At 54.1% G+C, this 27,326-nt stretch overlaps 1 protein-coding gene and 1 long non-coding RNA gene across 4 annotated transcripts in view; one reads left to right on the top strand and one right to left on the bottom strand.

The window, feature by feature from the left end:
* Window positions 1–1,023: 1,023 nt before the first annotated feature.
* LOC138723298 (uncharacterized) lies at window positions 1,024–3,508 on the bottom strand. Its single transcript, XR_011337846.1, has 3 exons — window positions 3,345–3,508; window positions 2,670–2,813; window positions 1,024–1,364 (listed from the first exon to the last, which is right to left on the bottom strand). It is a non-coding gene; the product is annotated as an uncharacterized lncRNA (long non-coding RNA).
* A 779-nt stretch (window positions 3,509–4,287) lies between these two features.
* SSBP3 (single stranded DNA binding protein 3) overlaps window positions 4,288–27,326 on the top strand; it is a 53,856-nt gene continuing 30,817 nt past the window's right edge. For 2 of the 3 annotated variants that reach the window (XM_069863169.1, XM_069863168.1), the window contains exons 1-4: window positions 4,289–4,413; window positions 4,539–4,611; window positions 4,789–4,850; window positions 6,009–6,093. In XM_069863169.1, the coding sequence (XP_069719270.1) occupies window positions 4,358–4,413; window positions 4,539–4,611; window positions 4,789–4,850; window positions 6,009–6,093 (276 nt within the window). In that variant the 5' untranslated portion in view covers window positions 4,289–4,357. Of the gene's footprint in view, window positions 4,414–4,538; window positions 4,612–4,788; window positions 4,851–6,008; window positions 6,094–27,326 lie in introns of all 3 variants that reach the window. The other variant, XM_069863170.1, reaches the window with a different exon arrangement.

The following is a 27,326-nucleotide window of genomic DNA, read 5'->3' as shown; positions in this document are numbered from 1 at the left end:
TGCTGGTTTGCTTGGGGAGGGGATATTTAACTGCAAAACATCCCTTGCCAAGAGATATAGACTAGCAGCAAGGCAGGTGAAGACCAGAAGAACCTGACCTGCCCAGAGTGGCTGACACTGGCAGGAGGTGGGCAAAGGTGACACTTTGTCAGGGCTGTGGGGTGACAGGTGTCTGACATTTGTTTGCCTTTGCACAGCCTGCCCCATTCCTCAGGAGTCCAGCCACACACCAGAGTGCAAGTTTGGGCTCGCAAGTTGTCTGTGCTCCTCAGACGGGGAAGTCCTGCTCCTGGGCTGTTATCTTTGGTGCTTTCTCCCTTCAAGTCTACCCCTGTTTGCCTCCTCTGCTATGACGGGAACTTGCAAAGTTAAAATCCCAGGAGAGCCAGCTCTGGGAATGCAGAGCTGCATCCCAGCCTTCCTGGCAGCTGGGGAAAGCCCAGGGGGTTGTGTCCCACATGGGTGCTCCTGCTCTGCACTTCACAGTGCCTGCCTGCAGCAGAGGTTAATGCAGGTATTGTGGGTAAGGAATCTGAGCCACCACGCAGGGAACTGCTGGGGAATAGCTGCCGCGCTTTACATTCACAGCCCATCTATTTTGCAATAACCTCACCGTGATGTTCCCACGTAGACAAGCCTAAGCTAGCATAGATAATGAAATGGGTTAAAGGAGACAGGCAGAGAGAGAGGAGAGGAGCCAGCAACTGGTAGTAAATCAGGGAGAGAACAGGGTTACTTTAAATTCAAGGACTTGGTGGCAGGGCAAGTTTGGTTTATGCTGAGAGGCGTGGGGCTTAGAGGGTGAGACACAGCTTGGGAAGACAGAATTGTGCCCTTGGCAGGGCCACCAACCCATCTGTGTGTACATCTCCCCACTGTCCTGCTCCTCCCTGTCCCCCATGCCTGCCTTGTGGGTGTTACTGGGATTAAGCTCAACCAAAGGCACCCACCCCAGGTGGTAAAGGGTGGTTTAAGGGATCCCGAAGGAGCTGCCAGCCTGGCTGTGCAGGCAGCAGGCTCTGCTCCACCGGCCAAAGGTCCTGCCAGACCCTGTCATCTTGTGGTCGGGGCCCAGGGGACCCACCCACTAAAAGTCCCCCACCCTTGGCACAGGTTTCGAGGCAGTCCAAACAAGCTAATTAAATCCCGCTCTGCTTAATCAGAGACATTGAACACCAGTCAGAAGAAATTAATCCCGTGTTTTATTAGATGCTGTTTGAAGTCGCTTTTGGCACCTCATCCTCGGTTCTCATCTCCTTCTGGGGAAGGAGGAAGGACATCTGTGGGGAAGAGCGAGGGTGCAGCAGATGGCAGCAGGGATGATTCAGGGGCTCAAGGAAGGAGCTGCGACTCCAGTGGCATCCCTGGGGGAATGAGACACCTCTCCCTGCATCCCACAGCCCACCTCCTTCCCGTGGTTGAGAGTCTGAGAGCCAGGAAGGCATCCCAAAAATACGTGTTCCTCTGCATTGCATGCTAACGGCTCCATGCGATAGGTCCCACCGCAATTAAAGCGCGCAGAGCGTTAATATGCAATGTCGAGAGGCCACTATTCCCACAGCTACTCCCTCCCAAACCTGTCCTTCCTGCTGTGCATCCCTGCCCACGGGGATCCCACAGCAGCCCTGGCGGAGCCACTGGCAGTGCCCGGTTGGTGCATTTATGCCTTCCCTGCTGTGCCTGCAGGATGCTGCATTTCTTCCCCCCCCCACCCCGGCCCCCTGCACGAGGCAGCGCCTTCTCCTGCCTTTGGGCTCAACAGAGTGGGGTCTGTCCAGTACCTGCTGGGCAGGTGCTGTGCACCATAGACCCAGCGAAGAAGGCACCCCAGCAGCTGGGAGCGGTCCACAGGCGGGTGATTAAAACAACCAAATGGAGTCTTGGTTTAGAGTCTTTAATGGATTCTGGTTCCTTAACTGCTGCAGCCCAAGAAAATCTCCCAATGAGGAGAAAGCCCGGCTGAGTAAGGTAGCCCACAGGTCACCCCCTGAGTCTTGGGAGCGTTTGGTAGCCATGGTACATCCCCCTGTGACTCAGCTAGACAGAACTGCTGCCTTTGGGTGTGGGGATGTCTTTCTTTTCCTAAATTTCTTGTCATAACTTGCGTTAAAACTTTGCAGAGCCATTTAATTGTGCTCTGCGGTGGTGATGATATGAAATTAGTCTTCTGTCTGATCTTCAGCTTAAATTGGTCCAAAGCACCAGCTTATAATTTGCTCTAATCACCAGGTCGTGGAAGATGTGAAGGCAGGGCTGGTACTTAGTGAATTCACACGGGCTGGGAGTTTCCACCCTTGCCAGTCAGCATTTGGCGGGTGGCGAGTCGGGCTCTGCTGCCCTGGGATGGCAATATTCATACTTTCTTTTGGTGTCGCTTATGGGAAGCTTTCCATCAACTGCTCTTCTCCATCTCCCCTAGCAACAGCCAAGAACCAGAGCTGGCCTGGGGGAGACGAGGGAGAGCAGAGGCGGCTCCCTAGCCCCCAGGCTGCTCTCTCTGAGCGTGCTGGAGATGTCCTCCCCTCCTGCCTGGAGACCTGCAGTCAGACCGCTGAAGGCACCTACAGAAGCAGAGATCCCAGCTCCCATCACATTTCCTTGGGCTTGCTTCGTGTCCCAAACAACCCCAGACGTCAAAGAAAGGAGGTGGCTGGGCTCTGCCTACTCACCTATCCCAGAAAATCAGCGAGTTAAAAGAAAACAAGCTCCTGATGAACAGGAGCAAAGCAGGGTGATCTTCTGAGCACAGAAAGGCCCTTTTGCTGCTGAGGTCACGGTGCCCATCATGCCGATGATACTAGTGCTTTCCACCTCTACGCAGAAAGTATAGAATATGAGGGTATTATTTTTAACCAAGGATATTTAGCGACTGCCTCACGTGCTGCCGGTGGGTCAAATTTATCCCATAGCCTCAGTCCCAGGGGAGGCTCCCAGTTATTTTTGAGCGCATCGGGGCAGCAGAGGGATGCAAAGGCTTGGGAGACATAAAGTCTGGGATCTGTCTGGCCTGGCCCTCCAATCTCTGCCGCAGAGGCATGCACGGAGCAGAGCCCTTAACACTGTCTCATCGCATCCATCCTCTCCACCACCACCCCAGCCACTACCCTGCAAAGCAAAACTTGTGGAAAACACCAGCTTGCGCTCCCTCTTTCGAGAGAGAACCTCAGATGCCTTCAAGCGCCGATCCTTTTCGACCTACCGCATTGCAAGAAGATAATTCTTTTTTTCTCCCCCCCCCGGTTTGTTTTAAAGCGAGTTTGGCCCTGCTCAGGCAGGTCCCGGTGGCCGTGAAGATTCCCACGGGCGCAGCAGCCGGAGGAGCGACTCCTGCTCCCCAAACCCACCCTGGGCACACGCAGCCCGGTTCCAACTCCTCAAAACCTTCTCAGGATCAGGCTCCAGGCGCGCACCTTCCGATTTTAACCATCGGGAACACACCACCCAGCGCACAGCCTTCCCTTGGCTGCTTTTTTTTTTTGTTCAGCGACCCATTTCGGAGCTCGGGGCAGGGTGTGGGGGGGAGAGAGCTCTTCGAAGCCCTTATTTTCGTGCTGCTCCCACCGGCGGGGGTGCCCGAGCCTCGGGGGGGGGGGGGGGGGAAGGCGAAAAGCCAAGGGCTTTTCGCCTTCCCCCCCCCGAGGCTCGGGCACCCCCGCGGGGGCGCCTTTCTCCTCCTTCAGTTTTTAAGGGCAACGAAGCGGAGGCGGCGAGGCCAGCGGCGAGGCCAGCGGCGGGGGGAGCCCCGGGGCTGCTGCCCGGTCCCGCCTCCCCTCAGGTCCCGCCCGCTCCCCCCCCCGCCTTCTCCCTCACTCTTCCCCCCCCCCCCCGCCACGGCGGGCGGTTTCAAGGACCCCCCCCGCCTTCCCGCCAATCGGCGCGCGCTGCGCTCGGCGGCCCCGGCGCCTTAAAGGGCCCTCGCGCGGCGCCGCGCCCGGAGTGAGGAAGCGGGGGTGGGGGGGTGGTGGGGGTGGAGGCGAAGCGAAGCGAAGCGAAGCGGGGGTGGGACGCTAGGACCGCGCGGCGCCGCCGCCGTTCGCCGCCTCCCCCCGCGGCGGGAGCGGGGCGTGTCGCGGACGCCGATTGGCGGGGCCGGGCGCCCGGCGGCTGCGGGGCGGGGAGTTGTTGGGGGGGGGGGCGGGGGGGGCGGCGCGCGGCCACGTTCGGGTGCGCGGCCAGCGGCGCGGCGAGCGGCGGGGCGATGGGGGCGCGGCGGCGGCCGGCGCTCTGACAGCCCCCGGCGCTCCCTCCGCGGCGGGCACAGCGGCTCCCGGCGGCGGCGGCGGCGGCGGAGGACGGCGGCGGCGGCGACGGTCGGAGGCCGCCCCCCCCTTCCCCCCCGTCCCCCTCGGCGCGGACCATGTTCGCCAAAGGGAAGGGCTCGGCGGTGCCCTCGGACGGGCAGGCGCGGGAGAAGTAAGCGGGGGAGGAGGCGGCGCGGGGGGTGTTGAGGGGGAACGGGGGCGGCTTTGTGCGGGGCCGGGGCGGGGAGGGGGGGGGGGCGGCCGCCTCCCCGCCGACCCGGCGCTCGGTGTTCGCAGGCTGGCGCTCTACGTCTACGAATACCTGCTGCACGTCGGAGCCCAGAAGTCGGCGCAGACCTTCCTGTCCGAGGTGAGCCCCGCGCCCTTTGTGCGCCGCCGCCGCACGCCCTCCTCCTCCTCCTCTCCTCCTCTCCTCCTCCTCCTCCTCCATCTTGCGCGGGGCGGCGGCGCCGGGGGGCACCGCGCGGGGGGGCCCGTGACCGCCCGCCGGCACCCCCCACACCTCCCGCCTCCCTCTCGCCCGCAGATCCGGTGGGAGAAGAACATCACGCTGGGCGAGCCCCCCGGCTTCCTGCACTCCTGGTGGTGGTAAGTGCCGCGGGGGAGGAGGGAACCCGCGGGCGGGGGGGGGGCGGGGGGCAGCCCCGCCGTGACCCCCGGGCTCGGGTAGGAGAAGCCTGAGGTGCCCTCCCACGTTCTCCGGTGGGAGCAGCCCGAGGTGGTGCCCCCACTCGCTGGTGGGAGAAGCCGTAGGTATCCCCGCTCTCCGGTAATAGAAGCCCGAGGTGATGCCCCCAGTCGCTGGTGGGAGAAGCCCGAGGTGGTGCCCACGGTCATGGGTGGGAGAGCCCCGTTGCCACCCATGGTGGGTGGGGGCAGCCCCACCGTGCCCCCTGTCACGGGTGGGAGAGCCCCAGGTCACTCTGTGGCTGATGTGGTGTCCCCTGTTGCGGGAAGAGACAGTTTGTGGTCCTGCCGTTGCCGGTGGGAGAACGCTGGGTCCCCCAGTGCGGGTTGGGGGCAGCCCCACAGTGCCCCGTTATTGAAGGTGGGGGAACCCCATGGTGACCCTGTGGTGGGTGGGGGGCACCCTGGGCTCCCCCGTGGCAGAGAGGAGAAACCCGCGGTGGCTCTCCTGTCAGGTGGGGCAGTCTACAGTGTCATCCATCGCTGGTTTTAGAATCCCACGGTGCCCCCTGTCGCGAGGGTGGGCGCCCCAGAGGATTGCAGTAGCAGAGTGTGATCCCCATGGGGTAAAGCCCCGGTGGTGGTGTGAGTCAGCAGCAGCTCGCAGAGCCCCAAATCACCCTGGCTCCCGCTCTTCGTAGGGTGTCAAGGCGTGGTCTCCCCGTGCCCTGGCAGCGCTTGGCAGCAGTGAAGCTGGAAAGCCACCGGGCATGGCCAGAGAGGCCGAGTTGTGGCGGGGCCATTGGGGCGATCTGGGGAAGGCAGGGAGGGGTCCCCAAAGTGCTAGGAGGGCTGGAGAGGTCCCCAAAGTACCACAGTTATTACCCCTTAAGGGCTACTCTTGCCTTTTAAAGCACCTGACATCGCCCATCGTAGGGACAGCACCAGGTCAGGTGTGTCCAGGTGTCTGATCGGTGTCAAGCTCGGGTGCACAGCCGGGTCCCCCTCCCAGCTGTGGGCCCACTGGGGTGGGAAGCTGCAGACCCCCAGTGACCCCCCTCTCAGTGCATGAGCCCTGATGAGTAACTGCCTTCTCTCTTGTCTTTCTCCACTGCACAGCGTGTTCTGGGACCTTTACTGCGCAGCTCCCGAAAGGCGAGATACTTGTGAACATTCGAGTGAAGCGAAAGCCTTTCATGACTATGTGAGTAACAAGTTTCTAATCCTCACGGTAATTACAGTGTTGGGGAGCTCCAGCTTCTCTGGCGCACCGAGAGCCAACGTAACCCACTGGCAAAAGCATGGGTTTTTTTTAACCAACAATGTTCTGATTTGACTGAACTGTATTTCATAATGTTGCAATTATGTAAATTAGTTCAGATACTTATCTTAAGCACTTAAAGGCATTCAGGCTACTGGTAGAATTAAACAGTTTTGCATAGCAATGGACAACAAAGCTTTACTAGAGGATCGATTGTGAGAGATTTCATGCTGAGGACACCTTGCTGGGTGGGCAGGGATTGGATTTCGGTGGGGAGTGAGAGGTGTGTTCCCCAGAATGCTGTTGAATGCCCCCATGAATATCTCCCTGCCTTTGGCAAGGCTGGTATCTTCCGTTGGTTGTTCGTGTGCGTCTTGGCTGCCGGTATTTTAGGTTGTTCTCGGCAGAGGTGCTAGCATGACCTAGGGATGCTTCTCCTGGCATGGGATGCTGGGAGTGAGGTGCCTTCCAAAAAGACACCTCTTGGCAAGAGCGTGCAGCGTGTCGGCTCCGGTGGGCGATGGGTAGGCTCCTGTGCATGTTGCCTGCATCTTCTGTGTTGGAAGGAATTTGTATCAAAGGATTAGTCACCTGGCTGCAGGCTTGGACCCTAGTCGAGTGAGTTTAAACCCTGTAGCAGGAGCTGGTTTTGTCTGCTCTGGAGAGCCTATGGTATGGAAAACATTCTTCCTCCCTTCCCTAGTTTCTTGTTGCCTCAACATGCCTGGGTTGGGATCCGCAAGGATTTGGCCAGCAAGCAGCGCTGGGCGAGTGTCTCGGGGACCTCCGCGGCGCTTCTGCATGCTGGCGCTGGACGCAGCGGTTGCCCTGGGGCGCAGGCAGTGCCGGGCTGCCAGAGAGCCTCGGCTTGCTGCTGAGCTGCCTCTCCTTTCTGCCCAGGGTGGAACAATGCCCATCCTGCTGGGGCACGGAGGAAATGGGGCTGGGTATTTCCTAGGTGGGGGGTTTGTCAGCCTGTCCATCCGTCCCCACAGCCATCCTCTGCATCGCTTGTTTTCGCTGGGTTGGATTAAGATGGTGAACTCCTGAACTGGGGGTCAGAGCTGACAACCAGTGACAGTAGTGGCTAGTGCTCAGCTCAGCGTGGGCAGCTGCTTGTTTCCTGGGCATTTTGGGCCAAATTCTGGGTATTTTGGAGCCCGGGGGGGACATCAGGCTCATCAGGAGCAAGGCAAAGGTAGATCTTTGGGCAGCAAAGCCACAGGTGAAGATGACATTAGCGAGCAAGATGTGGTAATGCTGCATTCACAGCAGCCTCCTCAACGTATCTGAGGATTTAATGTATTTAGAAAAATTAATCTTTTTTTTTTAGCTTGGTAATAATTCTAACAATAGGCCTGAGTGCATTAGATGATTCGCATAAACTTCTTTAATACATGTTGCTTTAAGCTTACAGTAAATAGACACAATCCTGATTGTTTTTAATTCTCAATGTAATGCAGTTTTGTAACAGCCCCAAGTGCTTTACCTTTTGGGTTTTACCACGAAGACTCGTAAGAAGATTTTCACTCTCCCATGCCTTGGCTTAGCGGCGCTGGTTTGGTTTCCCCAGGCACGTTTTTGCCTCAAAACAGAGGGTTGTGCCTCTCCTCCCTGGTGTGGCCGGTGGTGGATGCTCACGGCAGGCTCCCTCTTCAAGGAGCGGCATTGTCCCAGCACAGCATGTACTTTACAGGGCGAGGGACCTGCCTCGCCAAAACTTAAATATTGACCAAAGAACCAAATGATAACTGGAGGAGTGTGAATAGCGCCTTGTTTCTTGTCAGCTTCCATGCCGGGGCAGGCTGCTGGTGCTGGTGAGCAATGGCAAACAGCCTCACCAGTGGGCACCAGAGCTGAAGCACAGGTTTTTATCAGGCTTCAAACCCCTCAATCCATCAGCCAGCAAATAGCAGTGGAAACTGGGTTGAGCCCCGAATGAGGCTGAACCAGTGACTCATGAATCACTTCATATGGTGGTTGTGGTTAAAAAGATTCTGATATAAGCCTTGGCCTGGATTGGTAGAACATTGTATTTGCACTTGGCCAGCGATGGGCAACCTCTGTGCAATCAGCTTGGTGTTTGCCTGGAATACGTTGTTTATTTACCCAAAGATTATGTATTTACTATGCTGCTCTAAGAACAAAATAGGAGGATGCTCTGGGAGCAGCGCAGTGGTGCCGGGCCAGCCAGAGTTTGGCATGCCACCATCTCGTAGCTGGAGGAGGGCTCGCCTGGGAGAGCCATTTGGGAGGGGGAGAGGTGCGCTTTGTTAGCGGGGTGCTAACGGTGGGATTTTCATGCTGCATCATTTCCATTCCATTTCCCAGTGTAACCGTGTCGGGAACAGCAGGTCAAATTGCCAATTTCCCCCACCAGTTTTTAATGTTGAGCTCTTCTTAGTAAGGAGGAAAAAAAGGGAGAATCCCACCCCTCATTTTTGGGAGGATCTTTGAAAGCTGTGGGCTCTTGCCATGGCTGAGGAATATTACTTCTTGCTTTTCCCCTGTGTTTTTTCTCCTCAACCAGGACAAGATGCTGCTGGGACTCGGTAGAAAAGAGCTTGTTGTGGTAGGGGTGATGTGAGCAGGGATTCACCTGGTGCAGGCAGGAGGAGCACCGTGCGTCTTTTTCCTTCTATCTCTATCACAGCTGTCTGTGTCTGTTAACGCAACTAGTGAATTGTGCTGGTTGGAGGGTCATTAATCAGCCTCTCCCGCTTGTATCAAAGGAGTTTATCCAAGTTAACCACGCTGCAAGCATCCATCAAGCCCTAAAACTCAACCCAAAGCCATTGATTTGGTCTCCTCCACCAAGCAAAGCCCTATGGTGAGCGAGCTGGCATTGTGGTGTGCTCCTGCACGCTCCCGGAGCCGGCAAGCTTGCAACAGGATCGCTTGGCATGACAGGGGATTTCAGCCTCCGCGTTATCTGGGAATTGGCCGATGGCTGGTCGCAGTTGAGCATTTCAACGCCGTGAAAGCCAATACAATTTGAGTTAGCGGTGATGACTGCCAGTTTAAATACCGCAGTGAATTTCTGTCAAAGAGCTAATATATAGAAAGGGGAATTGCAGAAAACTTGATCACCAGAACCACTTCAGTCGATTTTGGCCTCGAGCTACAGAAAATGAACTTAAATCTAGTTGACTGTTCCTACATACTTTTTGTGCTATTGCTCTGCCTGCATGGCCAGCTCAGAACATCCATGTGCAGGAGAGAAAAATCAGGGTAGTCTTTGGCTGCAGGAGACTTCGACTGTGCCCTTCCCCTCCTCAGCTCCCCCCAGCTCCCTCCTAAGAAGGACCCCCACTTGGGAGCATTGGAAATCCTGTATTCTTTGCAGTGGTGGCTTCCATTTGCTGTTAATGTAAAGCATTGATTTTATTTTTTTTTTTTTAACTTTGGAAAGTTGCTGCAGTTCTTTCTAACTTTGATCTCGAAGCTCTGCTGCAGCAAGGGCAGTTGGTCTGGGAAAAGATGGGCGTGTGTTTTCTCATCCTGGTTGGGGACAACCAGAGCTCCTCCTCCTTTCCCCACCATCTGAAATGATTCTGTCTGGATTGATATCTTGATGAGAGGGTTTCTGAAGCTCCTGAAGATGGATGGGTGGAGCACCCAGGCTTGCTGCTGGCATTAGCACGCAAGATTTTGTTCAGTGGGGAGTGAGGGGAAACCCAAGGGATGGAAGTGTTTTGACCTGTTGGCAGTCAGGGCTGTGGGTGTCATCCAAGTGCTTGATTGTGAACACCAAACTTGCCCATTTTCCCTGCTGTAAGTGCCTTCCCAGCCACTCCCTGGAAGCGAGACGTGTGAAATGATCCTTTCCTGCTGGATCTACCTGTTGGGCCCCAGCTGGCTGTGGGACAGGCAGCCAGTCCTGGCTTCACTGCCTCAACATCCCTGGGCTGCAGGAGGACATGTCCTCGTTGTCACAGCATCTTCTGCTCCCTGAGGTCCATGTGGCCACTTCCTGGCATGGCAAATGGGCAGGTGAGATGGACACATGGGTTAGGATGCTCTGCATGCATGAGGGGTTCAGTGGATCTGTCACCTGTCCCGTACCACGCTGTCGTCTTGCTCCAGGACCAGCAAAGGTTGGGAGTCTCTTGCTCCAAGTGTGCATAGTTGTATGGGGTGGATGTGGGACCAACAAGTGTGATGACGGTGATCCATGAGTGCTTCTGCAACGGTGGTGGTAGTGGTGGTCCAGGAGAGCCTCTGCACACATCGTGGTTGTGGTCTACGAATACTTCTGTGTGTGTTGTGGTGGTGTTCATTGAGCGCCTCTGCGTGCATGGTGGGGGAGGCGTTCGTTGAATGTCTCTGCGCACATCATGGTGGTGCTGGTGGGGTTTGTTGAGCACCTCTGTGTACATCATGGTACTGGTGGTCCTTGAGCCACCTCCGCAGTGTGCCCTTTACAGCCAGCGTATTATAAATGTATTGGATAGGAGCGCAGGTAGTTTGGGTGCAGATTTGACGTAATGCAGGGACACAAGTTGGAAACTGCGTTGTGTGGTCCTTTTGTGGGCATCAGTGTCTCGGGGCTCAGCCAGTGGCACGCGCAGCTCCAGCCCATCTCCATGTGGGACTGCGCGCTCTGTCTGGTCTCTATCCAGCTCTGCTCTGCAGGGACAGGGTTCCCTGGTAGGTAACTGGAGAGAGGAGTTTCCTTCAGGAGTGGCAGGCTGCCAGGAGCAGCTGCAAAACTCCACATCACTTTACAAAAAAAAAAAAGAAAATAATTAAAAAAAGGAATAAATATAGAAATTCCCTCTTCTGGCAGCACACTGGGCTCAACCTTCCTTCCTAGTTTAGGATACTGGTGTGCCCATCCCTCCTGAGAGTCCCTAAAGCCCTGCTTTTACTGGAGTGCTGTGCTAAGCTGTATTAGTTTAATTTTATATTTTAAACAATATTGGCTGTTGCAACAGGGCAGCCTCCACTTCCACACTTCCCGCTGCCTGGCCAGGGCGTTTTGGAGCAGCACCTTTCTGTGGGTGATGCTGATGGGGAAGCTGCTGGTGCGATACCGGAGGTCAGAGCCCAGAGCTTATGTCTTAGTCTTTGACTGGGGAGCCTAAATATTTATCCTGTTCTGTCCCTAATGAAAACAAATTGTCAACAGTTGTTCAGTAACTGACTAAATTAAAATCTGTAATTAGTCAATTAGATTAAAGAGTTGGCACAACCTGATTGTATCATGCTGGTTAGGTTATTAAGAGAAAGGGTGTGATTTTTAATTACTGAATGCTAATTTTGACAGTTTCAAATGGAAACAGACGTTCCCCCCACCCCACCCCGAGTGCCTCTACAAAAGTAAAGCAGGGGATGGATTTTATGTCAACAAACCATGTGAAGATGCAAAGTTTCTCCAGCTCCAATCCGGGAGGGGTTACTCATGGAAAGCTGGGGGTGGAATGGGAGGAGAGGGTGGATTTCATCAATCCTGGCTGATGCTGGGAGGGCAGGTGGGGTTTGTGCAGTGGGCAGGGACCCCCTGGGTGCTGGGGTGGGTGTGGGTGCTACTTGGGGAGGTCCCGCTCCACCATCCCCATGGCACCTCAGTGCACGTGGGGCAGCGTGCTGTCACCTCTCACGATCTGATCTGCAGCAACGAGGTGGATTTGAGTCTCTTTGTATTTTCTGGGGGGCTTTTATATATTTTTTTTTTTTTAATCCCCTCTGGTGCTTGTGGGGGGAGCTCCCGGTGGCAGACGAAGCCTGTGACGAAGAGGAGAAGGAAGGCCTTGCGTGGCAAGCGCGGCAGCCCGCGCCATCCCATTGTTTGCCCCGGCGGCCACGTGGGCGAGCGCGGTGAGGCCGGCGAGGGGACCCGCTGCTGCACAGTGGGATGCGGGGGGAGCGGCTGTCCCCGGCAGATGCTCAGCTCTGGGCGAGCACAAAGCTCGCAGCCCTGCCCTCCCCTGCTTTCTGGGGTCCCTTTGAAGGAACAAAGAGGGCGAGGGGCCATGAGCCGCTGTGCTGGGGCGAACCAGGGAGGCTGCACCAGGTTGGGGGGCTCCCTGTCCTGCTGGGGCGGACAGTGGGGAGGTTCATTAGGTCAGGATGCCGTGTATTGGGTACGAGTGAGGCTTTCCTGTTCTGATCATTTCCTTCCTTACCTTGGAAACTTGGATTTTCTCCTACCTTTTGTTCCCTATTTTTCTCGTGTAAAGCTGTCCCTGGATCTATTAGAAACAGCTGCTGTAGCCAGTCCTGGGGAATGGGCGAGGGGTCTTCATCTCTTTCTACTCTTTCATGTCCAAATCCCCACTGCAGGGCCAGCAGCACCTAAATGGCACCTGGCAGTGCAAAACCTTCACTGGTGGGGGGTTGCTTTAAAGAGGATCTGGGGCAGCTGCTGCAGTGGTGTTTGGTCCTGTTTTTCCTTATAAACAGAGGGGAGAGGTGCAGCCCCCAGAGCAGCTCAGGCCTCTCCTGTGTATCCCAGCCCAGCCAGTGCTGGGAGTCTGCCCTGCTCTGCTTACAGGGACCACGGGGTGGGCTGTGTCCCCATGAGCATCACTCTGGCCACCTTGCCAACATCCTGCCCATGGACCTGGTTATGAAACTCCCACTGAGCCTTCTGCTCAGCCCTGACCTACAAGCACATCCTCCTGCTTATTTCCCAGCACCTTCTCCCTCAGAGTCCTGACCCTCCAGAACCTCAAGGGAAGACACCCTGCACCCCAGGGCTGGGGTGCTGAGCAGGGCAGAAGCTGTTCTTTCCTCTGGGTTGGCAGGGAGCAAAACTGGCTCTTTGCAAGTAAACAAATGCCTTGCCTCTGCCTCACTTTGGGGTTTTTTCTTGGTTGTTTTTTTTGGTTTTTTTTTTTCCCTTCTCTCAAAACTCCTGCTTATGGCCACAAGTGCCGGGAGCTGAGTTCAAAGCTACAGCTGTGCAGTCTGGGGGATTTCCAAAATACAAGGAGGCTGCTTGTGTGTCCCACACATGGTGGGACCTAGATCCCTCCCTCCCCTTCGCCACCTTCCTGCTCCCATCGCATCAGTGACAGACGTGCCCTGTGCCCAGCCAGGGTGAGAGGGGCATCTGGAGGCTTTGGGTAAGGTTTGGCCATGGGTGGGCACAGCTTCCCCTGCAATAAGGCCGGTTTTTCTTTTGTCACAGATTTATGCATAAAAATCATGTATTTTTTGGAGGAGAGGGCAAACGCCCATTCGTCTGCTTGAGTTGAACGCTGAGTGCAGGGAGGCTCTTAACATAAGAACTAAGCAAAGCATATATGTGTATCTATGCAACATGCAGAATTAAGATATATATATATAGATAGATATAGGTGCATGCGCTCACATAGCTGGTGCGTGGTTGAGGTGGTGAGGCAGAGCAGTGCTTCACACCCAGCCATCAAGTGCTCTCACACCTGCCTTAGTCTTCCTCCTCCATCGCCATTGCCACCAGGTTTGGTGGTTTCCCCCTTTCTGTGCTCCCCAGGCCAGGCAAGAGGCTGTGGGGTCCATCTGTCTGTCTGTGTGTGAGGCAGTGCCGCTGCAGCCTGCTGCCTCAAGATAAAGTCCAAAGGAAGACCTCTGGCTGTGTCTTAAGCTAACATTTTCTTTTTAATTTTTTTTCCTTAATGTTTCTGCATCAACCCTTGAATGTTTGATCTGTCGCCTCTCCTCCCGGGGTGCAGCGGGCCTTCTGTAGTGAAAATGAGCTCTTGCTGCCCCTCCTGCCTGCCTTAAACAGGGTCTAGGGTGGGGTTTTCTCCCTCCCATTTTCCCTGGATTTGGGCAGGTATTGTACAGCATCACAAGGCTGAGCTAGTACCTAGAATTGGGATTTTTTTGTTGCAAATCAAAGCAGAGGTTTCTCTGCTGCGGCTCTGCCTTGGTGGTGAGCATGATCTGCCCAGCATGGTTAGGCTGCCAGCATCCTGTGCTGTTCCCTGTGAGCGTGCCGGCCCAAAACTTGTCTCTCCTACCCGAGATGGGTTTTTCTCCTGCATCTTCCTCCTGCCCTAGCTTCCACCTGTGCAGCTGCCATCACACCTGGTCCAGCACTGATGGGCGACTGCTAAGGCAAGTGGCATCCCCTTCCTCCGAACACAGTCTTGCACAAGGGTGTCCCAGGGCACGGCTTCGCGTACTCATTTCTGTTGACCATGAGGGGGGAAAAGCCCCTGCCCATGGGCAACAAGTGGTGCCCGGCTCTACCTCCCTGGCCACACAGGGAGCTGCTGCCTGTCCTGAGCTGCACCTCAGCTTCTGGGTTGGGGAGGAGCTTGGTTTATTGGGTTTGTGGTTTTTGCCTTTTTTTTTTTTTTTTTCCTTTCTCTCTGTTACAGTGAAAAAAAGGCAGTGCATGCCGGGGGAGGGGGCAGGGTGCTTCCTCACAGTGCAGCCTGGTTTGGAGTGGGCAGATAAGGCTGCAGCATCACCCTCAGCTCTGCTCCCCAGCCAAAGCCCAGCAGAGCATCCTCCTTTTCTTCCTGCTGTGTCTGGCCCTGGCTGGGTGCTCCTCCCCGTTTTTTGGGGGAACCCCCTTTGGTTAAGGGTTGCCTATGGGGCACAGATGCTGCTCAAGCCCCCATGTCCCCCTGCATGGGAGTGATGTTTCTGGTAAAGAGGAGGAGGAGACAGGTGCTTCCCTCCCCCTTGTCTCCTTTCTGTGGGAGAACAGCGCAGCTGGTGGTGTGTAAATCACACTCGGCCTCCCCCTGCACCATTGCCCATCTGCCTGCAAGGTGGGGAGGTGAAGATGGGGGGAGGTCAGGGCTAGTAGCAGCATTAGGATGACTACATTGCAGCTTCAGCCACCGTTGTCCCTTTCCTGCATCCCCAACGGCTCTGGGATGGGGCGTGCTTCTCCCCAAGGAGCAGAACCCACGGCCTGTTGGTTCCTTTCTCCCACGTGGGGGTATAACGGGCTGTGAGGTGTGAACCAGGAGGTGGGTCTGGTTTGAGGTAGGGGTGGCCCCGCTCCAGAGCGCTTGATTGCGTTGGTGGGCTTCTGTCAGGGGTGTGTTTGGTGGAGATGGAGGTGAGGAGTCACGAAGGAGCAAGTGCTGGTCTGTGTTGCGCACGGGCATCCTCAGCTGAGCTTGAGGGCTGTTTTCCATGAAACAAAACAAACCAGCTGGTTTTGTTTTAATCCTAAGCATCGCAGCATTGATAGCACCAAGGTGCTTCACGCCTTTGCCAGTCTCCTCTGGCGAGAAGGTCCAAACTGGGTCTCCCGGAGCTTGTTTCATCATTAAAAACACATTTACTTGCTTGTCCCAGAGCTCTTCAGGGTGTGTGGCATGTCCTGACAGCTTGTCCATCCTTACCTGCAATCATCAAGGAGTTTTCAACATGACTTATATAAAGCCTTTGTACTTGGATTGCCCCATCGTTCTGCACAATGGCTTCTTTGTCATCCTGCCAGCTATTTAATTTTAACTTTTACTGTTGCTCCAGTGTGGTGCACCTGGTCCATTGGAAGCTTCCCCCCCTTCAGTATTTTCCAAATGGTTTGACTTGTTGCTGTTGGAAGAAACCAGCCCGCTTTGCTGGTGCTCATCTTCTACAGAAGGGTCTGCTCTTGTGCTACTGCCAGGGCTGGGGATGATGAAGAAAAAGCCATTAGGAGGCTCAAGTTTTCTCCCGTGGCTTGTTTCTCCTAGCTGGCAGCTGAAGGTCTCCCTGGAGAATGTCCTCTGATGAAAATAACAAGCTCTTGCTCCCCGGCCAGTGATTGGCACCACGTCCATCTCACAGTGCGAGGTGAAAGCTTTGGCTGTATCTTCAGGACAAAAGCCCTCGTGCTCGGGAATGTACGTGTGTTGACTAGCGACGATAATTATTTCTGGAGGGTCAGACTCTGGTTGGTTGGGTGCTGGAAACCAGGTGTTTTCCCCTTGCATCTTGTGAGCAAGCATCTGCAGTGCGTACCACCTCGGCATCCCTGGTGTAGGAGGGAGCTCACTGTTGCTACCCCAGGGATGCTCACAGGTGAGCCGAGCATCTCCCTGGCACTGCCTGGAGAAGGACCAGGAGAAGGGATGTGACACTAGCTGGGTGTCCCCAGCCTGGTGAGGTGGGACAACCAAGGTATTGTGTTTCCCAGGGAGGAGGGATGGAGAGAGCTGCATGCATAAACATCAGTTGAATTTGCAGCAGTGGGATGAGTGGCACTGTGGCAGAGGGGAGCTCCTCTCCACCTGGGATGGGGATAGTGGTGGGTCAAGGAATATGGAATTGCTGCCTTTGTGTTTAATCTGATTATAAGGACAGCTATTAGAGATAATGAATTTTGCCCGTCCCTGCCGTTGTAATACAAGAACCCAACTGTCTTTCAACACCACGAAGGTCACTCCTCTTTATTTCTGGTTGTAAATTTTGCTGGTTACAGATGTTTGGGGTTGACGGACATGGCTAATTAAGTTTCTCCTGCCAGCCAGTTGGCAAGGTGCAGGGGTTCTGGAGCCGGGGTGAGGTCAGAAGGCAGGACAAGAGCAGGCAGCAATGCCAGCAGCCCCTTGGTGCAGTGGCCTGGCCACAAACCCATCTCGCTGCAGCCCCAGAGCAAAGGGAACCTTGCACGTGTTTTTAGGATGATTTTTGAAGTGGGCTAGTGGGAAGAAGGTGGCTTTGGGAGCAAGTTCCCATCTTGCTGCTTTCATTTGAGAGGAATTCACAGGAATTGTACTTGCTGACCCCACCTTGACCTAAGGGTGAGAAAGGAGTTGCAAAAAGGAGGATTCCCTAAGTTTTTACCCTTGAGCTTCTTTTGTACCCATGGCAGTGGAGCCGTTTTCTTTCCCAAAAAGGTTTTGACAGGGGAACAACAATGGTGTGTTGGGTAACAGAGCCGATACCCCATGCTGAATTAGCACCCTGGGGCAGGGGGTAGGAGCTTCTTTCCTGGGCACAAGGTCGGTTTGCTTCCCAGTGCAAACCCCGCCAGGCAGGAACCAGCCGCGTTCGCTGCCTGCACACTTGGAACGCAGCACGTGCTGCCGTGCTTCCCTGGCTCCGCTCCCCCTGCGCGCCTGATTTATGCCGCTCCACATTTTCTCCTCGTTTCCATGCCTCTTTCTCCCCTCCCTCCTTTTTTTTCCCCTTGTGCTGCCTGTGCATCGCCTTGCTCCTGTTTTTTTATTGCTCACAGGCCTCCCTGTTATCCCAGCAAGCTGCAATATTTGGGGCTCCCTGCTTGTGTGCTTTCAAAATGGGGTTTTATCCTTCCAGTGGAGGGGACCACAATTCCCATCACCCCTCTGGAACACGGTCCTAGGGTGGTGAGAGGACTGGTTTTATTTGTATTTTATTTTATTGTCACACACAACAAGCAGCGCATTCCCATCGTGGATGTTCCTGGCCCTCAACTACTGCAGAACTGGCAGGGTGGCCGCAGGCACCCATCGCTTCCATCCCAACGTTGCTGCCGGGCGCAGCGCTGGCCATCTGTCCCCTCCTGCCCGGCGCCGGCCTGCCGGCTGTTTGCCACGGCAGCAGCGTTTGCCCAATGTCGGCAAGGCCACGAGGGCTTGTATTTAAAAAGAGAAAAAAAATAAAAGAAGAAAGTTCCATTTTTGCTTTGTTTGCCCCCATTTCGTATGCGTAACCTGACTTTTTGTTGCTTTTATTTTCCTTCCCCACTACCATGCCAGGCACATCGAAAGTTTGCTGGGTCTCGTGTGTGTGCGCAGATGCCGAATAATTTTATTAGCTGCCTGGAAGGGAGCCAGCATGGCATGCATCGCGTGGGAGGCGGCTTCTGGGGCGCCTTTTCTTTTATTTCCCTTTCCCAGCCACCCCCCCTTGCCTCCGCCAGTCTCCCGCGGGTTGCATCATCGACATTATCCTTTTATTTTATCTTTTTTTATATATTTCTCTTTTTTTTTGACTCTTTAAAGGGTTAAAAACGATGGGGAAGTTCAGCTAGCACTTGCAAGATATGGTTGCCTTAGCAACAGGCCTCCTAATCTGGTAGGTGACCTGAGAGACTGTGGAAGATGCAGGGGTTGGTTTGGCATTTCATTATTTCATGAGGCTGCGGCTCTCCAGCTGGTTCCCTTCCCAGCACTGCCGCCGCCGTGGCTGCTCCCCCCGCTGCCGCCCCCGGCATTCCTCGGCAAAGCCCGGGGGGGCTGCCGGCATGGGCCCCTCCTGGTCCCTTCCTTGGCCACTGTTGGGTCCTGGAAGCTGGTGCCCTGGAGATGGGCTTCCCGCAACCCAGGTGATAATTATTCAACTTTAGGGTTGCAAAGATGGTTTCCTGCCTTGCCTTCCCTCCTTCCGAAGGATTTGCCGTGGTGGCCTGAAGTAGTAATCCTTGTGTCTCTCAAAAGCTAGAGATGCTCTCATTGGCACTTCCAAAGCCTGAATTTTGGGGTGTGTCCTGCTCTGTCAAGGTGAAGCCCAGCAACGGGGCTCTTGCGTGACGAGCTGGGCCTTGAGCAAGAAACCAATGGGGTTTGAAGAGGGGAGCGCACGTCCGCGGTGGTTGTAAAGGTGATGGAGATGAGATACAAGGGTCCGGCCAGTCTTCTGGGGAAGGAAGGACGGTGGGTTTGGGAGGAGTGCAGCAGTGATGTTACAGCTGCTTTAGGCTGATCAGAGCTCACAATGGCAGGCAAGCGTGACTGGGACGTGCCCACCTATGGATGGACCAAGACCTGGGTGTTTCAGTGCCCTAGCCACGGCCCTTTTCTTTGTAAGGTGGCATTTCCCAGTGCGCTCCCTCTTTCCTCACTGTTGTGACCACCCTGTGCGAAGAAGCCTCGGTGAGTTCCCACTGCTCCTTGCCAGTGATGGGACTGTGTCTAAGTTAAGCAACTACATCAGAAAACTTCCCTGCCAAATATTTGACCTCACCAAACCTCCGAGTGCTGTCAGATAGGCGCTCAAACTCCTCTGCCTGTGCAGGGTTTGAGTGGGCATCTGTCACACCCCACAGTGCCCATGAGAACAAAAATGCTGCGGCCTGGTCCAAATCATCGTTGAGCTCTGCCACGAAGGCCAAGCTGCTCTCTGCCCAAAACTAGGATATTTTCCTCCTCTCTGTGTGATGCCAAATGGTTCAGCGTATGGCACTGCCCTTGGCATCCAGACATGGTGGCTGGGCAAGGAGACCCCCAGGGAAGGGATGTGTCTGAGGGGCTGGGGCTAAGCTCCCTGTGGGTACCAAAGCGCAGGAGCATCCCATCCCCTGGATCCTGGTGGTGCAGACCTCTTTTGTTTTTCTCCCCTCCTGCTATCGCACAGCGGTGGTGGCAGCTGCCTGCGGACGCTGGGGAGAGCTGCCTTTGTTTATCCACCTCTCCAGCAGAGCGAGTGTGGGGATGCTCTTGGATTGAGGTGCCGATCTGTCATCTCCCAGGTTTTATGCATCCCCAGACAAGAAATCAGCGGCGCAAAGCACAGACTTTTTGTTACTTATCGCCGAGCTCTGTGCAGAGTGTGGCTGCTGAAAGCAATCTGGTGTCTGCGATGCCCAGATTTATGGTTTCTCAGCCTCATTCTAGGTGTTGGCTTCCACCGGGAAGCAAAAACCTGGTTTGATCCATCGGTGTAGGAGAAGAGGACCATGTTATGCCGCGGCATCAGGCTTGGCCAGGTCTGGTCCCCCAGCTGGCAAATGCCCCCAGAGCTTGTCATCGCCCCAAGTGGGACAGAATCTCCTTGGCTCCAGCTTAGCCAGTGGACAAAGAAGGACCAAAGTCCTGGATTTCCAAAACACAGCTCAGCTTTGCTTCCTGGTGGTCTCTGCTTCTCCAACCCCCTGTCCTCCATAATGGGGTGACAGAGGCAGAAGCTGCCTCTTGGCAACCTGGGATGAGCCATCAAAAGGGTGGAAATCCAGGCAAGCGAGCAGAATCCCTAGAAAGCCTTTTTTTTGATTGCTTCATCCCTTTCCTCCCACCCCCCATCTCTGTTTCATGAGGCTTTCCAGGATTTGTCCCTCTCAACAAGGATTTTGGGCAGTCAGCTGGTTCCCCAGGCATAGACGGATGGACAGACTGACAATCAGCCAGCATGCACCATATATCCACAGAGCACTGCACTCTGCCTGCCAGGGGCTCCTGGGTCTCAAGCACAGGATTATACATGTTTTTTTCAAAGAAAATCAAAATTCCCAGGGAAAATAAAAAAAAAACGCTGTCTCCCCCCCGCCTCCGCCCTGCTGAGAAGAGGCTCTGCGATGGCGGCTGGAAAGCGAAGCCGTAAGTGTTGCGCGTGCCATCTGCTGCGCTTGGATCGTGGGAGCGGCTGGAGCTGGCACAGCCCTGCAGAGAGGGGCGCCAGAGCTTCCTGGGGTGAAGATGGGGTCCCCACACCCCATATCGCCCCAGCGGATTGTGGTTGGAGATGTCCCGTGGAGGTGAATCCACAGGAGGGTCTGCATCTCCCTCCTCTGCCTGGGAGGAAGAGCTCCCAGGATCATGCTGGGGATGAGGATGAGGATGGTTGTGGGATGGGATGAGACTATGAAGAAGAGAATGGACAGGGCTTGGGTGCTTTAAAACAAGTTTTTAGAAGCACATGGGTCTTCACTAGCCACCTGAGTTGATAGCGTGTGTTGGTGACAGGGTGCTCTGCAGCATAGGGTGCATCTTATGGGGACTCTAGATGATTGCTGTCACGTGAGCACCCCAGCACAATACATTTGGTCATGCCAAAGAAGATACCAAAGGAAATTTCCCTTGTCAGTATGAAAAAAAAATAGGCTCTCTCTGAAAAGGAATGCATGTGTGCATTTGTGGGTTTGCTTTGGAAATGTCTCCAGGTTCTCATGCAGGTTCCTCCACAGCTGGGCTCCTGCTGGCTCTTCAGCTGGGGCCACTGGAGCAGCTGGGTTTCCCTCTGTCTTACCTGCTTTTTACAAAACTGGTATTTTTTTGAGACCTCCCAACGGATTGAACTAGCAGATGCAGAAGTGAGGTGCAGCAGGAGCCTGGCCTTTCTCCCCCCACAGGCACCAGTGGTTGCTGTCTGTCCTTAGCAGCTGTGCCAGGGGTTCTCCGCTTGCCCAGCAGGGCTCATGCGGGCTTGTCGGTGGTCGGGTGATTCTGTACAGGGTTGTCAAGAGGTGGACGTCCACAAAATGTGTGATACCCAACCTGAGAGATCAGGTTTGACTGCAAGCATGGTATCTTCACAGCCCTGAATTGTCCTTAGCTTGGCTCTGCCACTGTCATTTTTGGTGTAAATAGATGTCATTTTATTTTTATATTTGGGAAGGTGCTCAGAGGTAGGGGGCCTGGGGCAGGCACCTGGCACTTCCCCCCTCTTCCCGTGCAAAGCAGTAGCTTCTCTTCATCTGCTTTCAATGCCAATAGAAAAGGCAGCAGTGGTGTGGGTGGGTTGAGATGAGGGAGAAGGAAAACGCTCTCCAAACAAAACTACAGGGCTCCTAAAGAGAGATGGGAAGCTGAGGGAGGGCTGAGATGGCTTGGGAAGGTGTCTAAGCCAGTGAGGAGCCTTGCTAGTGGTGCAGGGTGTTGCGGAAGGCTTTGATCTTGCTGGGATTCAGAACAGGGTGGAAGGAACCCAACTCAGTGTTTCCCCGTGTGTGTTTCCAGCCACTGTGCGTGGTCAGACCTTTACAGGAACGTCTGTGGTTCAGCACAGGCTGCAGTGAAACCTTGTTAGAGCCCAGCACTGTTCGGGAACCTCTTTGGAGCCCCAACTTAACCTGATGGAGGTTAAGTTTATAAGACATGTAGTTCTTGCCAAAATCTGGCATCCAGGATGTGCTGCTGTGCCGACAGCGTGTTGGCTCTCTGGAGATGCCCACCACTGTTACCCATCCCACCTTGCTGGCTGTTAATTGTGACTAGCTCAAGGCACAGTGGTTTGGTGGCTACCCCCAAGCCGAGCACTCAGAAATTCAGTAATTGGGCTGGAACAATTATTTTTGGCTTTTGCAGAGGGAAAGGCTATAAATAATCACCCCGCGAGCTTGTGCGGTGACTTTGCAGCCTGCATGGGGGGAGGTGTTAGGGGTTTTTTTGCTGCCGTCCGGCTGGCTTTTTCTTGGCAGCCAAGAGTGGGAGACTTATCTGCAGAAAATGCAATTTGAGTTGATTAAAGAAACTCTTGCCATTGGCCCAAGCTGCCAAACTTTCTGTAGAAACGGTTACGCTTTCTGAGAAACCGCCCCGGGGACCTACCAGGCTGCAGCCTGGCCCTGGGGCGGCAGTGGTGGTGGTGGGGATGGGAAGGAGGAGGAGGACTGTCCAGGCTTAGGGAAGGAAAACAAAGCAGAAAACAAAGGATGCTAGTCTCAGTGGCATCATACTGAGGAGGACTTGCTGGGAAGAGGTGCAGAGGAGACAGGGATGGTGGGCACTCTTCTGTGCTTGCACCTCTCTAATGGCAGAAGCTTGTACAGCCTTCAACCCAAAGACTTCTAGTCATTATGGAGCTGGGTTTCAGCCAGGGACTGATCCGGAGGTGAAAGCCTCTGCCTCCTAGTATGCATCCCAACACCATCCAACATTTGGGAGCCAAATCGGAACAGCCTTAGGAGAACCAAACAGCATCTAGCTCACCTTCTTTTGTAAGCCCTCTGTCGCATCTAAAATAAATTTGCATCTAAATTGACAGACTGATTTTGATGTCTTCTGGCTATATAGCATTTAAAGGCCCAGGCTTCCCTTGTAGGTGGGCACGAAGCATTGTCCCTGCTCGTGCAGAATGCTGGAGTAGTGGCACAGAGTAGTCGAGGGCAGAGATGGGAAAGGCATGAGGCGACTGCTCACAGGGAAGCAGAAACTTAGTTTTTCTTTGGTTTTTTGACATGTTATTGAAAGGATTGAGTCTTATTGACAGGCTTATTGAGGATGGCTGGCGCTGGAGGATGGGAAGCCAGGCTTCTCTCTGGGAATGCCACTCTGTGCTGTGCTGTTGGTACCCTGGAGCTCATGCAGTGCCCTGGGTTTGCAGGAGCCCATCCCACAATCTCTCTCCTTGCCTAGCAGCAATTAAAACCCGTCCTTGCACATACAGGCTGCCAAAGACAACAGTCATAAGGCACCAATGTCCTGGAGTGTGTCGCTTTGGCCAGTGCAACCCTTGGTACCTGTGTTTTTGGAGCATTGCTGGGACTAGAGCTGGTGCTGGCATGAGGAGCTGTAAGAACGAGCATATCGGGAAAGGCTGCGTGGAGCAGAGCATCTCCTGAGCAGTCTCGCCGTGGCAGCTTTCTTTCATCATCCATTATTTATTTGATCCTCTGCAAAACAAATTCGCTCCTCGGCACTGATTCTGATGGCGGTGCTCATTTTACAAAAGAGGTAAAAGGGACTGGTTTTGTTCCTGCTCTAAAAGACTTTAACAAAAAGGTGTGTTTCCCTGCCGCTTTCTCCCGCAGCCCATTCCAGTGTCAATGACACAAATCTGCAGGGTTTTAGGGTGATAAGGGAAATTTGGGGGTCTCAAATACTAAGATGTCGAGCGATTCTCTTCCTCAGCATCTGATGCTGTTGATCAATGTCTTCCTAGGACCCCATGAGGGTGTTTGCTGTGGCTGGACCAGGGGTGGTCAAGATCCTTGACTTGCCTTGTAGCTTACAGATGAAAGTTTTTTGAGGGGACAGCCACTTGTGCAAGGAAAAGGGGCTTTATTGAGTACTTCTGCTCCCCATGCACGCTTAGAGAGGGCGGCTCTGCTTTACAGGCACACAAATAAATAAGTGGTTGGGATTTGGGGCTGGCAGGGTGCAGAGTTTGGCATTCACAGGGTTATCGGGGATTGTCTTCGGTCACACTGGTGGCCACCACCAAACAGACGTTGGCTCATGGAGCCGGAGCAGTGGGCTGAATGCCGAGCCGGGAAGTTTGGAGGGAGGAGACGGCGCGTCGGAGCTGCGTTCATCAGGATGGAAATAACTGTCAGCCCCATTCAATCTGTCGCCTTGTTCCCGGGGGACAATTGCAAAACAGGATTACTGGTACTTAAAAATTCATAGAAAATGTTTCTTATCACAACGTCATAATTGTTATGACTCAGAAGAGTAGAATTGCCATTTTCCTGTGCCTTTTTTCCCCCCTCACTTTTGTTGCATACTGAGTCCCTAGCTGCAGCTGCAGAATCGTTGGAAAAAAAAAAAAAACAAACCAGGGCAAAGCTTTATTTTATGCTAACTGCTGCATTTGACTTGAAAATGATGTCCCACTGGGTCTTGTGGTCAGCGTATTACGGCGTGATGGATGGCTGTCAGAGCAGCGGTGGCTGGCAGATTGCAATGGGTGGAGGAGAACAGATGCCCAGTGACTTCAGGGGCTTTAGCGGAGCCCGGGACTGAAGACTGGAAAACAAAAGCAGATGGGAGGGCTCTGCCTGGGCTAACTATTCTTCTCTGGCTGTGTGTTGGGGAGCGCTCGTCGGGCGGTCATGTCCCTTCTGTGCTGTTCCTCTACAGTGAGCTGGGCTGTCTGATGAAGCCACGGGTGAGCCCTGCTTGACCCAAGGCCTGAGCCTACATGCAAACCATCACTGCAGATCTCTAAAGGACACCCTTTTACCCTCCCCCACTCAAAGAACAGCTTGCCTTTGTGCATATGACAATTCCTGTTAACCCTTGGCCCTACTGATGGATCTGAGACGAGACCCAGGCAGGTGCTGGTGGTTACCTTGCTAGAGGGCATCCACAGGTGTATTTTGCACTCTGCATTGTGTTTGTCTTTGGAGTTGCGTGGGACCATGTGTATTTGAGCTGCACTGGTGGGAGAAGGTGGAAGGAGGAAAGTGAACCTTTGTGACAAGAAAGAGCCTGTTTCAAATAAAGCCTTTTGCAGGTGCTGTTCTGCAGCGCCTTGTCTGCTCCCTATCCCATCTCTCCAGCAAACTTTCTTACATGTTCTACCCCTGCAGAAGGCTTAGGAAAGATCCTGCCTTGCCCTGTTTCTCTACTCACATCTGTATTTCTTCATCTTTCATCTCTTTGCTCTCCTCTCACCCCTTAGGTCCATCCAAACTTGGGCAGGTGGCTGCTGTCTTCCCTGCTAGCAGTTTCTGGGGATTGCAGGGTTAATAGCAAAATTAAATTTCAGTGCTGTTTTTAAATTAATTGAATCATCAGCGTGGGTAACGGGAAACAGTGGTATCATAATGTATTTGATATGGGTCTTTAAGTCAGCATTTGCTGTGAAATCTAGAGCGCTAGATCTTGGTGGAAACGATGGCTCACTGATATATTGCAGTTATGGCCATAGTACAAAGGCTCCTGCTATGTCTTAAAACATTCAGGTCATAAAGTTGAGCTGGTTTATGATATGGCTATTTTCCCTGTGCGCTTCTCACGGTGCTCCTAGGTCATACTTGGAAAAAACTTGCAATTGGTGGGAGTCAGTGGTGCTCCTGGCTTGTGCCTCTGGGAAGGCACACCAAGTGTTTGAAGATGTCCCTTTGGGTGTCAGACCAGCATCAGGGTTTTGCTCCCAGTACTTTCTGAGGTTTCATCTGCTAGAAGAAGTGGGGAAGAACTTTCCTTTTCCTCAAAAAATAAATAATGGAAAGACTTCTACCAATTTGTAGCAACATCTGGACTTTCCATATTCAGTGGCCCTGAGGTGGCTTCAGGACCTGTCTTGGAGAGGAGAACCTACGTGGGCTGAGGGCCAGTTTCTCTGCATGACGTCCCCACCGTGCTGGGAATAGAAGTCCCGCCCAGCCCGTCATATGGGCTTTTCTTCCCTTTACCTGATCCAGTGTGGTGGGACTGCATCGCAGCATGGTGCCTTGTGCTGGATGGTGGCATGCCAACAGGTTTTCTCTTCACCAGTGATAATGGAGGGCTGGCGTTAATTAAAAAGTGGAAAAAAAAGTAAACTATCAACATATGTGTTGTGGAGCCGCTTGCAGGCTTCCACCCAGGCATGGTTCCTGTGTGCTGCTGTAGCAGCATGGGACTCCCTCACCATGTCTCCATGCTCCAGAGAGCACAGTTGTACAGGTAACCCTTGAGTGCACCTGGGCAGCGTACGGTCACATCAGCGCCACCGCCTTTCATGGCCAGAATCTCAAGGCTGCTTAACCAACTGAAACTGCTTAGAAGCTTCCTCGATACGAATATTGATCTTCGCATTTAACTCTGCTTCACCCAGTTGGGATTGCCCTGGCTGATGTGGAGAATGAGCACGCTGTGGGACTGCAGCTGGCTTTGGGAGCAGGGTTTTTGGGGGGACACCAGAAAATCTCAGTGTTGAAGAGTGTTAGCTTAGATTTTGTGTGGTGATCCTGCTCTTCAAACAGCACGCCGTGGCAGAGGAACCAAACTTGCTTATTATTTCTGCTAGTTATGTCTCTAATGAGGTGAGACATGCCATATGTTGTCCATAGGGAGGGAGCGCCACAGGTGGGGTGTGGGCCAGCCTGGTGGGTAGATGCTATGTGGAAGAGCCTCAAACTGCTCCTTCAACTCTGTGAGGCAAAATGCCAGCTGATCTGACCATGCCGCGGGCATTGGTTGCCACACTGTGCCACGGAACCATCTACCCACTGGTGACACCGTCTTGCTCTTTGTCTGCTCTTGTCTTCTCCAGCTCCCGGCAGTTTTTCCCTACCATTCTCCTCCTTCCCTTCTCCTACCCCCAACAGATTTTTTGCTCCAAAAGAGCATGACTTTGGGGCTGGGTCCAGCCATGTGGGCTCTGTGCCTCCTTGCAGGAGAAGCAGCTCTGGCCCTGATCTGAACAGCCCAGGCTGGCTGCTTGGAGCAGGAGTTTGAAACTAAACCGTACCACAGTAAAGAAATATTTATGGGCGAGTCCTGAACTTAATTTGAACAGGGCTCTGCTGTTTAAACAATTGTTGGAGCCATAAACCAGAAGCCCTTAATTATGGCTAATTATTTTCTGCGGTGAATCTATATGCAAGCTCATCAGCATGAGGTCTCCTCTGAAATGCACCGGTTGCGTGTTCAGGCATCATCCAGCCTGAATGTCCCTAATAAAATAAGAGGCAGAAGTGTTGCCGCTGGCCTGGTTGCCTGGCCAGGCAGGAGCCTGCCTGCAGTGTCTTTAAAATCGAGGGGTCAGGGCAGGGTACAGAACCCAGAGGCTGCCAGGGCAGGCGGCTGGGGACCCGAGGGCAGGCGAGAGCAAGACGGGAGCTGTTTGGGACGTGGACTTTAAACTCTCTGGCATTTCGGGTTTGTTTAAAAGCCAGCTAGGTAAATATTTGTGAAGCAGTTAGGATCCGGCTGCGGGGTCGGGCG

The sequence above is a fragment of the Phaenicophaeus curvirostris genome, chromosome 8 (genome assembly GCF_032191515.1).
Source record: "Phaenicophaeus curvirostris isolate KB17595 chromosome 8, BPBGC_Pcur_1.0, whole genome shotgun sequence".
In the NCBI taxonomy this organism is placed as follows: domain Eukaryota; kingdom Metazoa; phylum Chordata; class Aves; order Cuculiformes; family Cuculidae; genus Phaenicophaeus; species Phaenicophaeus curvirostris.
Note: the sequence above shows the minus strand (reverse complement) of the source record. Positions and strands in the feature narration are given on the sequence as shown.